This window comes from Biomphalaria glabrata, chromosome 15 (assembly GCF_947242115.1).
Source record: "Biomphalaria glabrata chromosome 15, xgBioGlab47.1, whole genome shotgun sequence".
Taxonomy (NCBI): domain Eukaryota; kingdom Metazoa; phylum Mollusca; class Gastropoda; family Planorbidae; genus Biomphalaria; species Biomphalaria glabrata.
In genome coordinates, this window is record NC_074725.1 from 9,276,011 (window position 1) to 9,288,729 (window position 12,719).

The 12,719-nt window shown below is 36.4% G+C and overlaps 1 protein-coding gene across 5 annotated transcripts in view; it reads right to left on the reverse strand.

Annotated features, from left to right (window-relative positions):
* Positions 1-1,232: 1,232 nt before the first annotated feature.
* LOC106060361 (uncharacterized) overlaps positions 1,233-12,719 on the reverse strand; it is a 37,707-nt gene continuing 26,220 nt past the window's right edge. For all 5 annotated transcript variants that reach the window (XM_056012817.1, XM_056012816.1, XM_056012815.1 and 2 more), the window contains 8 exons: positions 10,319-10,456; positions 9,299-9,492; positions 7,650-7,711; positions 6,194-6,239; positions 5,593-5,664; positions 4,970-5,106; positions 3,827-4,069; positions 1,233-2,239 (listed from right to left, as the gene is read on the reverse strand). In XM_056012817.1, the coding sequence (XP_055868792.1) occupies positions 1,416-2,239; positions 3,827-4,069; positions 4,970-5,106; positions 5,593-5,664; positions 6,194-6,239; positions 7,650-7,711; positions 9,299-9,492; positions 10,319-10,456 (1,716 nt within the window). In that variant the 3' untranslated portion in view covers positions 1,233-1,415. The remainder of the gene's footprint in view (positions 2,240-3,826; positions 4,070-4,969; positions 5,107-5,592; positions 5,665-6,193; positions 6,240-7,649; positions 7,712-9,298; positions 9,493-10,318; positions 10,457-12,719) is intronic.

Consider the following 12,719-nt stretch of genomic DNA (forward strand, 5'->3'; position numbering starts at 1 on the left):
TTCTGCCTAAGTGTTGTCATTGTATGTCCCTGCCAGACCATTTATGTCATCAGTGAAGAGCAAGTTAGTTTTTTTTCCTCCAACGCTTACATACCTTCATAGCCCTCAAGAGCATCTTCCATCTTCATTGAATTGAAACTATTGAAAAATGGTGAGAGTAGGCAGCCTTGTGTTACTCCAACACTGATTTTACACCAGTATTAAAGTTTCAATTGCGTCATCAATTATGGTGTTCTTTACCTCGAAAAAAAACACATTAAAGCCTAGTGTTTATTATACACGTGTAACTCAGAAAACACGTCACACACTATTTAGGGTGTAACACACACACACACACACAACTAGGGACAGTATTAAATAGTCTGTGAATTTGTAAAAAAAATTTATTGTAGCAAAAATACTTTATTGATGTCCTTAATGTATGAAATATATGTGGACTACTTGATCGATGTGTGCATGTATTTATGTTGGTATTTCTAATTGTACCTGTATTACTACTGTGGTCAGTTGATCGTCACTTTGACCGTGTCGCCAACTGCGCCTAAAGACGCGGGATGATCTTTGTCTAACTCTAAGGAAGTCTACTATTTCAGGGAAGAGAACTCATGGGTTAGATTGTAATAGAAACAGTTGTGTATTGTATTAGATCGAAGTAGAGCTTATGTAGGATTATCTTTTACACCCAAAGAAAGTCGGCAAGGAGAACAAAGTCTTACAAAAGAGGACCAAAAAAAAAGGAACAATACTAACACTTTAAATGATAAAACATGTCAGTAAATCACAATCATAGACAATTAGACTTGTTTTGCATTACTTCTTGCTTCAGGCCTCAATATAAGTGAGGCATTCTCTTTATATTGTACATGATGAGAATAATGCCTGAGTCATAGAAAGTTTTTTACAATACCTCTATTCAAGTCACTCCGTCATGTAACCTGAACCCAGCAGGAACCTGGACATCTGATCTCAAAAAGAACTCTAACGATTTTCCTAGAAATTTAACAGTTGATGTATATCGTTGAGAAAAGAATTACTAGCCCGTTGGCCACACGGGGAAAACTCTAGTTTGACCGATGTAATTTTTCAAAGTAAAAACTAAATAAATCTAATTTGGTTTGACTTCCTTGCCCTGGTTAAATAATCTAAATAGAACTCACTGGCGTTCGAATCTTATTTTCTACTACCCAGGAGAGTAAATGTTTAAGTGTGTTAGGAAAATTATACAATATCTATAAATGTTTTTAAAAATTTTATTGTCAAAATATCTAGTTCATATAAAATATATATACATGGTAGTATGTTACATGATATTAAATGACTTACATCGCATACTTGTAACATACTCAACGTAAGTTTAAGTCTTTAATGATAAAGACAGAGATGCTGTAGTGGGATTTGTTTTACGATGTAGTTATTTAGTTGATTCCATCATCGTCAGATAGGACGTCTTCTTCTTTATGTCCTTCAGTTGTTACTTTAGACTCTCCTTCGTGTTCGGTTAAGAAAAAGGCGACGCCTCCATTCGAAACAGCTTGAGCGTCCTTTCCCTTTAAAGTTTCATCGTCCTCGTCAAGCTCGTCCTCCTGTACAACATCATCTGCTGCATCCAGCGTGTCCTGGTCAAAGTCTGCTTGACCTTCAATATCACCTCGTGTTTCTTCTGTGTCTTCATGGCGCGCCAAGGGATGGTCAGAAATGTCTGCATCGCTGTCTTTGGTATTTTCGCTCAAGACAGCATCAATTGGCTCTCCGCCCGTCTCCTCTGGCCAAATTTCTTTCGACATCTCTTCATTATTTTCGACTTTGGCTAACAGTTCCTCAAGATTGACTTCTGTTTTCTCCGATACATCCAAGTTAGTTTCACTATTGGTAACAATGACGCCATCACTCGAGCTGTTCACATTGCTCTCCTGAACAATGTACTCTTCCGGTATCGGACTCGTCTCGTGCTTACGCCTTTCAACGATAGAATCCGAGACTTGCTCTGGAAGGGCGGCTGATTCTTGACTAGGCGATTTCCTGCCCGCTTCTCCTTTGAGATCACTGACAGTCGGGCTGTCTAAAACTGGAGCTAGAACCTGGTTCATTTCTACCTCAATTTTGTTCTCGCCATTGTCCAGCGCCACAACTTTGATAGATTTGGATTGGCTCAACTTGTAAGTGAGCTCGTCGTTGCTCGTGATTTTGTTCGGACTGAAGATGGACGGTAACTTGATGCCACTGATAGACAGTTGTTTACCTTTGGACAAAAATGTAGTGCATAGATAACACATTTATTGTTTACATAACAGATTTAACATTTAGGATATGAAACTTCAGTTGGATAATAAATTTAGATAATGTATTTGTAGTTTAGATAATTTTTTAATAGTTTATAGAACATATTAACAGTTTTTAGAACATTTATAGTTTATATAACGGACATTTAAAATACTATATTGTTTGGTATATAGAGTCAAAATAGACACAACAGGACGAAATGCTCACGCTTCATCAATGATCATGTTTATTAAATTTCCCAGGACCCTTGATCCAAAATTAGAAGGATGAAGTACATTAATAGGATTTTAATAAGAGCAGATCAAGTTTAAAAGTACTACAATGTACAGTAATCCAACGAGGAGACTGGATGAAGTCTTTCCCACATGATAAATGTATTGTCTAACTATAAATTGGTAGAGGACCAGCTTGTACAAAAGGCTGAAATTATCAGATGAGGAAACACGGGAAGGAAATGAAGTGAATCGTTTAACAGCGGTTCTCAACCATTTTAAGCTCGGCGACCCCTTTTTAAAATCCCCCACTCGGCCGCGACCCCCCCCCACCTCCTCCTACACACAGCAAAAGAAGAATAGACAAAAACAATCCATATTTTCGATGGTCTTAGACGACCCCTGGCAAATCGTCAATCGACCCCCAAAGGGGTCGCGATCCACAGGTTGAGAACCCCTGGTTTAAGTCAACTTAAATAAAGATTTGTCAGCTGCAGAATGACCTCTATCATACCCATACACAACTAGAGTGGATAGAGGTTGTCCTGGTAAAACTGAACATTTGGATCATTTCTAGTTTCTAATTATAGCTTCGTGGGTTTTTTTTATAAAGCAATGCACAATTAGAAAGGGAGGGATCTTCAATATATCCTACGCTATATCTGCATGACTTCATATCATCCCCGACATTTTCTCAAGGCCATACCCTTCAGAATCCATAGGTACAAAGTGAATGGATAAAAACTTAAAGAAAGTTTCTGTTAATGTTATTTAAAAAAGTAAAGCTCCCCTTTCAGACCTTACGACCTTATCATCTGTTGCAACGGTTAACGAGCGGTGTGTCACGTGGCCAGCCTTAAGACTAACCGCGTTTACTTTACCCAACTTAAGTCAGATACCCATTAGAGCTAGGTGGACTCAGGGGCGCCCTAAAAATCCCGAAATTCAAAATCCCATTCTTCAATGAAATTCGAACCCGAAACACCAGGTTCAGAAGCCAAGCGCTTAACGACTTAACCACCTTCGCCCCCATTAATATTATAAGCACATTAAAAAAAACCAATCAATATCTAACTTGACAGTAATGAAAAAGATAATTATTATTGGGACTATAATAACATTTAAGATACATCTCGTGAATAGTTATATTAGACTCTGGTGTGCTTCCAATGTACAGTCCATCCTCACCTATGAAGAGAGTCATGGTGTTGGACATGAAACAGAAAAGTGTGTCGTGGAGATACTAAATGTTAAAATGTCCTAATTGTAAACAGTGTTGCACATTTTTAAGTGGGACCACGAATAGTAACATTCTATTCTTATAAATAGCTCACCAGTGACATTGAGGTCTAGATTCTTGTGTTTATGCTTTGATTTGCCCAGGTCTTGTTTCTTTGGTTTTTTCAACTCATCAGTTGGATTGGGGCTGGTCTCCTTCTTGTTTTCATCAGCAGGTTGGATGCCAACTATGGGAGGAATTTTTAAAGATCTATCTCGGCCAGGAGCGCTGTGGGATGTTTCCTCCTGAAGTCTGGGCGACACAGGTGGCGGTACAGGAACATGGTCCTCCTGGGAACCTTGAAACATGAGAAAACATTTTATTCCAGAGGTTACAAACCTGTTGACTAGTATGTGATGTATACATTGGATTCATGTGTATATATAATTTAAGCATCGACGAATGAACTAACACTAAAAGTTGAATGTCTAACTAGCCTTCAAATGGACAACTCATACTTGGGCAAAAGATCAGGTTTTCAGTAAAATCGCGATTAACACTTATGGTAGTTCCTTTATGACGTTAGAAAGTTTATCTTATTTTATATAATACAGACATTACTTCAAAAAGAAGATGATTACGTCCTACGCGTCATACATTTATTCATGCATGTTAACAATGAGTAAAATTCTGTCAAGTCATTGGTTTTCCTGGCTGGTTTAGGCAACCCATTCCATGCTGTAATAGCACAAGGGAAGAAGGAGCATTTGTACAAATTTGTCTCAGCATATGGAACTAGGAATGTACCATTATCTTTGTGTCTTTCTGAGTATTTTATTAGATTTTGTTTTTGTATTTGTAGATTATGGTTCAATGTTTTATGTATAATTGCTACTTTATTTTTGAGTCTTCTCTCCTGTGTAATATAATTTACTTTAGTTTATTAACAACGCGCCATAGATTGTGGACTTTGAGTGCGACATCATAGTGACCTCATATAAACATAAAGTGTGTATATTGGTAGGTTATAAACAAAAGACATTTTTTAAGGATGTCATTAAAACAAATGCTAAGAAATGTTTTTACAAACAAAAAAAAAAGAGAAATAAAAACTTATTCCTAGTTTAAAAAAAAAACAACAATACATTTTTCATCATTCTAAATTTATGAAAATTTCAAATCAAAGATGAACTGTTGTTGTTTGAAAAATACTTTATAGATCAAGAAAGTATGCCCCATTTACTGTTGTAGTTTTTACCTGGTTCCTGATCCTGCTTTAGGGTCTCTAAGTACCATAAACCTTTGGGACCTGAGAAAAAGCAACCCAAGCCTGGATTGACTCTTGGCATGTAAACACCACTGTTGGCAACACTCTTGGCATCCAAACAATGCATCCTAATTACATGAAAATTGTTTCATTAGCGAGTGAGACTTTTACTGTTGTTTCAATTTAAAATCTTCGATATAAATATTATTGGTGAATTTTTAAGTGTCTGAATTGATTTTAAAAAAAAACAACCCTTAGTTGCAAGTGGAAGATTAAATTAAATTATAAGAAAACAGTGTGGACTTGCCAAATTGATTCATTACATACAATCCAATGTCAGTTGATTTTTCAGCCCATCCATTAGTTACTAACTTGAGAACATTTTAAATTCTGTTTTTATTTTAAGTAGGGACGTAAACAGTATAGAGGCAGAGAGAAAGAGGCAGAGAGAAAGAGAGAGAAGAAGAAGTAGAAAAGACAAATTGAATACTTTTGTTTAACGAACCCTAAGTTAGAGAGAAAAATATCGACTAAATTTAGTAAGGGAGATAACTTTGAAATATATGTGACAAAAAAGTCAAATTGTAATTCGAGGATTATTTCCCCTATAATACCTGTTGTAGCGTGCTCCTGTCAAGTACGAATGGAGAGATTCTCCCTCCCTGACTTCTTGGAGATCCAAGTACCTAAGCAAGAGAAAATACATGAGGCTTATATTTGTTTAGACATACCTCTGTAAGCCTTTAATAATAGATTAACAAGTGAAATGGGCGGTGTCAGAAGTGTGTAGTAAAGACTTCTAGAGACAATGAAAATAAAAAACAGCCTCTTGAAAAACAAACTATTTTTATCAAATCACTTATTTAACAAACTGTTCAAACGCTTGTACTTAAATTTACAGTTTAAACGTCTAGGTCAAAAAAAATAAATAAAATGGGTAATTAGATTCTACTGATCAACCCCATGGGGACCCCAAATACAAGCGAGACCACACTAACTGTTGAACTAAGACAGTCATGTCCAATGTGTGTATTGAGGGACATTTCCGAACCTGAGAACATAAATAAGCCGCATAACCTTTTTATTATTTGATTGGATTTTCTAATGCGTTTATGCGGCCCAGGAAACTCGAGTCAGAAATGTCTGTGTCCCCTGGGCCGATAAAGGATGGACGCCCGTAAACCAAACTGTGAAATGTGTACGCAGACTACTTACGGAGGATTGCTGTTGATGACTGCGCTCTGGCGTATCTCTTCCAGATCTGAACATAATAAAAACAAGCAAAATTTTAAAAAATTGTAAAAAAACAAAAACAAATTATATATGGGAAATTAATGCAAATTTATAACCATATCTCTCAATGCTTTAAGATTTATGTATTATTTTCTATATTAAACAAAATTAATTATTTACAAAAATAATTTAATTAATTATTTAATTTTTTTTAAATTCATGTTTTGTTAGGTACAATGAATAATTGTGTTAAGTTTCAACTCGATCCGAGGAAAACAAGTGGGAGATATAAAGTACAAAATGTGCACCTGACAGACAGACGGAGTGGGTTTATGAGAGCTTTGTAAAAAGAAATCTGGTGAAGAAATGCCTTATTACAAATTAGAGGGACATAACATTAATTAAATACATTATTAATGAACAAAAAGAAACGGACTTATGGGATAGAATGTTGGTAAGCAATTTAAGATATAACTAGTCGTTCTATAGAGTTAAATAGAAAATCTCTATAATACATACGTTGTAAAGAAATAGTTATAACACCGAATAATACTGTAATAAATGTATAGAAAAAATATTCAAATTGTCAAAGGAATTATTTTCACGTATTATACGTGAATAAATAATAGAAAACATAACACTTTCTATTTTGTGGGTATGTCATTCTAATAAAAAAGATCTTTATTTAAATATTTACATACATTCCATACGTCATGCAGGACGGCTGGTTATGGCAGTGGGCTGGCTTCAAACCCAGGACGATTGAGACAACAGTTCAGAGAGCATACGGGCAGCTTTCTCCACATTAATAAACATTCATTATTAAAAGCTAGGACTGAAGCTGTCAGTTGAAGTTATTAGATCTTGGTAAAGTCTTTCTTATTCACTGGTAACAGTGTTAGACTTAAGTTATAAGGGAATAGGAAGGGGAATGTGTCTTTATAGTTTACAAGTATCCCAGCGTCCAGTGAATGCGGGAAATCTTGTCTACGGTAATAAAAAAAAACAGATTTTCTCTCAAAGAAATAAAACAATTGAATTCTTTAAGTAAAAAGCATGAAAAGATTGAATACGCAGTATAAACACACAATATAACTTCATGTCATCAACAGATTCACAAAAGTAGACTTAACATGAAGTTTGAAACTTATCCACTTATTCTGCTTATGGTACGTAAAGTTGATTTAAACAATTATAATATTTCTTGTTCTAATGATTTTAACAAAAATTGAAAAAAAAAACGACATTGGGCCCTAGAAATATTTGTCTAAGAGACATTCCTATAAGGCTAGTATAAGGACTGTGAATGGGAAGAAAGCGACAAGACCAATAGACATTAATGCTTGTGTCAAGTTGTGAATGAGTGACCGATCGTGCTACATATGCCCCTACATTTGGTAAGAATACCAGGGATGGACAATACAAAGAATGAACTTACGGTGAAGAAAGTCTCTCCTTTCTTGAGGTGCTGAGTTTGACCTTTGTCTGGCTCGCAATAACCTAAGGTCAACAATTAAAATAGTGTAAATATCAGTTCTATAAGTGTATATCTAAGTACCGATTCTCACCCATCCATTGATTTGTGTATCAATACGTTTATTACATTATTTTCGATGTCAATTGGATTCGTCAGAAAAGTAAACAAAGTAAAGTTTCCCTTTCAGACCTTGGGGTCTTTAGGGCAGATGATGCTAACGTCATCTGTTTCCTTAGCTAACGATTACCGAGCAGGGTGTCATGTGGCCAGCACAACGACCAACCGCCTTTACTTTCCCCAACTTAAGTCAGGTACCCATTAGAGTTGGGTGGACTAAGGGGCGCCCTAAAAATCCCGAAATTCAAAATCCCATTCTTCACCGAGATTCGAACCCAGAACCTCAAGTTCAGAAGCCAAGCGCCTAACCACTCAACCACTTCAACCCCTATGGGAAACGGAGTTGTTTTAGGGATTAGAGATCATAAACGTTAAACTATTGGATCCATTCTAGTGATAATGATTTAAACTCTAGGAAATATTTTGGGCTCTTTGTAATCACGGCCATATGAGCCTTGCTCTCTGGTACATCGCTCCAAATAAACCTGATCTTAACCACTCTAAAAATAGCTGCATTAGTCCCATAAGATTTTCTGCCCTAATTCAAATTGAAGATAGAAGCACTAGTGGAGGTAAGACAAGACCTTATCTTCTGATGTACTTTAATGAACGATCAGACTTGTATATTCTTGCTGAGCGGAGTAATTGGCTTGTTTAGTCCGAAGGATATTGCAAGCGTGGATTATAAAAAAATAATTTAAAGCCTCATTTTGCTCTCTGTATAGGCAATGCCAATATGCTGCCGCTTGCCACATTAAGGTCATTTGAATCAATCCTCTGACGCTTTGGAAAGAAGTTTTTAGGCTAAGAGCTAACCACATCTAGGGTCGAATGTGGCCCGCTGGCCGAATGTTTGGCAACACAGCTTAATCACGAGTAAAGTTATATAGTGCGCATGTAGTCTACTTCTAATATTTATATAGAGGTCATAATAAAAATAAAGTTAACTCTACAGTTAATGGACATTGATATATTCATATTGGAACTTTTAAACTTTTCCAAATGGTACAGATAGATTCTTATTATACTATTTCACTATACAACATTAGATCTAACAGGTCAGTACAATTTAAGAAACCCCTTTCAGACTTTGCGATTTACAGAGGCACCTGTTTCTATGGCTGACTGGTAATAAGGGTACAATACATAAATACGATATCTTGTTCTTTATTATGTCACACAAAAACGAGGGCTTAACTCTATCTCCCCGTAAATATTTTCCATGTTCAGAAAGGAATTATTATTTTTTCCCATTTATATTTCACTAGCCTGTTAGGGTTAAACTTCAAAACTGGTGTTCTTTTTATTAGAAAATGTTATTATTGTTATAAATAAATGTATGCCCTTTTTATATAACACAAATTAAAGTTTACAAACCCAAAAATTAAGTTAATTTAATGGTGTCAAAATGAACGATGGTATCGTCTATCAGGAAAGAAAGAGTTAAAAAAACAGTACACAGTAAGCTATCTAGCTGATTATCATGTCCATACGTTGTCCGTGTTGGGCGGCCATATTTGATATTCACGTCTCCTTCGGCGAAGTCTCGGAGCTCTGTTGTGGTCAAATACTGGTGTGTTCGGTTAGGTCTGTAGTACTTGAGTCCATTGTAGTGGACAGCACGTCTGGGCTTGCTACTCTCCGCCACCAGGGGGTCAAACAGGTCGTAACTGGTGGACTGTTCCATCTGAAAATAATTCGGTTTTTATTGTATTGCACTAGATGGTATCTGACTAGTCGACCCGCGGCGTAGCATACACCGATATTTTTCAGGGCCAACCTTAGGCCACTGCAACCTATGCGACCGCAGTGGGGCCAGCACTTTTATAGGACCCGCGCTAATTTTAGTTGTATTAATTATTAAATTAAACCATTTTATAACTTATATTTCCTGCGGCCTCATGTCGATTTAACAGGAGGTCCTAGAAATCTCCTGAAATTAGAAAATATACGAAAAAGTCCTGGAAATATCGGGAAATTATTAAAATCTTTTGATAACTCATACCAATCTCCCGAAATGTTCAAACGAAAATTGACTTTTTTTTTTACTCTTAAATCACCTAGGATAACTCCCTCCGTCCGAGTTGCAAAAATAAAAGAGTGATCTTTCCATTGTGTCCAAACTCTTGAGCGTGCTCTGTCGCTTCGATAGTTACTACAGAGTAGATTACTCCCCCCCCCCTTTTTTTTTTAATGTGAGGTAGAAAATAAAAAAAGAAAGAGTGATATTGTAATGGTCTGCCCTACTATTTTGTGACTACGTGTTTTCCCCTCCCCCTCTTGTTTTCTCGTGGACTATCCGCAGAGTGATCTTTCCTTTACTTCTTACCTCTCGTTTAAATCGTTGAGGGAAGAAGAGAATTATATATATAGATGTAACGATCCTTTTCCATTCCGAAGATATTGATGGCGTACCAGATATAATCATTAACTTTTTTTTCCCTCGATTTGATCACTTGACATGTTTTAGATAGTTTAAGTCAATGAGGTCTATAATAGACCAAAGAACTGACCTTATTGGCGGCCAGGAGGTCATTCCTCATCAGAACGGACTCGTCTGTGTAAGATGGACTTTTGTGGAGTAGGATTGACCAAGATGGAGTGCACCCATACCGATTGAAATCCTCGTCGTCTAACACTCGTGCCACTTCCTAGAGAAATTAAACAGAAACATTTTGGACATTAACATGTTCCTATACAGTTAGAATTAAAAGCAAGGAATTGTAAAAGTACTTTCGTTATAGGTAACGTCAGACTGTCAGTTGGGATATTATCCTATTGGGGTAACATACAATGGTTTATATAAAAAAAATACTTTTTTATATTTTTTGGAGTCTAAAATAGTTTGTGATGGCCGAGTCCAACATTTAAACTGCTAATTACTACTTGTTTGTCTTTCTGTCTGTCTGGTAAAAAGTGTGTACAGTTTTTTCTTTCATACCCACTCAAGGATCAAGCTGAAACTTCGCACAATCATTCAATGACTTAGACAAGTGATGAGTCAAGAAAAAAAAAAAAGCAACCAATTGGACAATTTGTTACTGGTAATTCATTATTTTGTTTAGCATCAACAGGGTAAAATAATACTTCAGTATTCACAAATGGCACCCCAAGCACCTTTGTTGCATCATTCACAACCTATTTCTAACCTCACCATATTACACACACACACACACTTACACACACTTATACATAACTTAAACATAGCAACTTGTTATAATAATTTTAGCGAAGTACTCTGGGTTTTCAATACATTGCGTCTTTTTATTTTTACTTTTTTTTTAAACATTTTTCTATTTCATTTGGGGCAACCAAATTAAGTTTGCCCAGTGCCTCCAATTATCTTAAGCCGGCCCTGATTCTTTATTTATATTTAGAGCAGATAAAAACAAACTGCAGTAGTCAGCTTTTAATTCTTGTTTGAGCCTTGAAGTATTAATCAATACCCGGACAGACATTTATGCTATCTCTTGAACACTGGCTGTATATCATGTGCTGTAGGGTTTGTGTCGTAAGTGGACAAGAAGAGAGTGTATACCAAATATAGGAAGTGCAATAAATGTATCAATGTCTCAGCATTCCATTGTCTAGTAGTGACTGTAACGTTAGTGTACGGGTAGAAAGGAGTAAACAGCTGCTAGGTGTGGAGAAATAGTATATATAAGGGAATAAAGCGACCCCCCTCCCCAATTTTTTTTTTCAAAACAATAAAAAAGTTTACCTAAGGAGATACATTTATATATATAATTTTCCTTAATCAATATCAAAACACCACACTTTTATTAATTAATTGTTACATTTTTTTTTATTGATTCATAATTTGATAGGGGACAATGTTTAGTTGGGTAAAGTTTCAAGTACGAGAAATAACGTGTACAAAAGGTGTATCAGACATACAGACTGACAGACAAACAGGCAGACAGTCAGGCAGACAGTCAGGCAGACAGTCAGGCAGATTGAGTTGATATTAGCTTTGTAACAACAAAAATACTTGAATAGTTGCCCAATATTTATATTACACGTTGGTAATAAGTATTACTATCAAAGAAGGCACAATGAAACTGTATGGCCATATCACAAGGTCCTCACAGTGTCCTCAGAGCACCTCAAGACCTTCCTTCAGGGAATATCAGGGAAAAGAAGAAGACAGAGAATGCAAAGAGAAAACAACATTTAAGAATGGACGGCAAACGGAATGGAGAAACTCGGCTGACACATGATGTGTCGTACCACAACAGTTTAACAGACTGAGGGGCAGGTGAAAATAAAGATGAAATTCTACTCTGACTACAATAAAGAAAAAAGTAAAATAAAATAATATAAGATTATAGTAGAATAAGATACATCTGATTGGGAACAGGGCCGGCCTTAGGGCCCCCCAAAAGCGCCGATAGCACAAACGGGCCTCATGGACAATTCTTCATCACCAGACAAGAAATAACAGAAGGAACAATGGTCTTCTAACAAATGTTGTCCTTGATAAATCTTGAATCATAGTAGACACTTAGAGCTAGGCTAGTAGACATAGTGCCATCGAGTTCTGCTATGTTTGAGAACGAGGCTAGTAGACATAGTGCCATTGGGTTCTGCTATGTTTGAGAACGAGGCTAGTGGACATAGTGCCATTGGGTTCTGCTATGTTTGAGAACGAGGCTAGTGGACATAGTGCCATTGGGTTCTGCTATGTTTGAGAACGAGGCTAGTAGACATAGTGCCATCGAATTCTGCTATGTTGAGAACGAGGCTAGTAGACATAGTGCCAAAGAGTTCTGCTATGTTTGAGAACGAGGCTAGTAGACATAGTTCCAAAGAGTTCTGCTATGTTAAGAACGAGGCTAGTAGACATAGTGTCATTGAGTTCTGCTATGATGAGAAAGAGGCTAGTAGACATAGTGCCATCGAGTTCTGTTATGT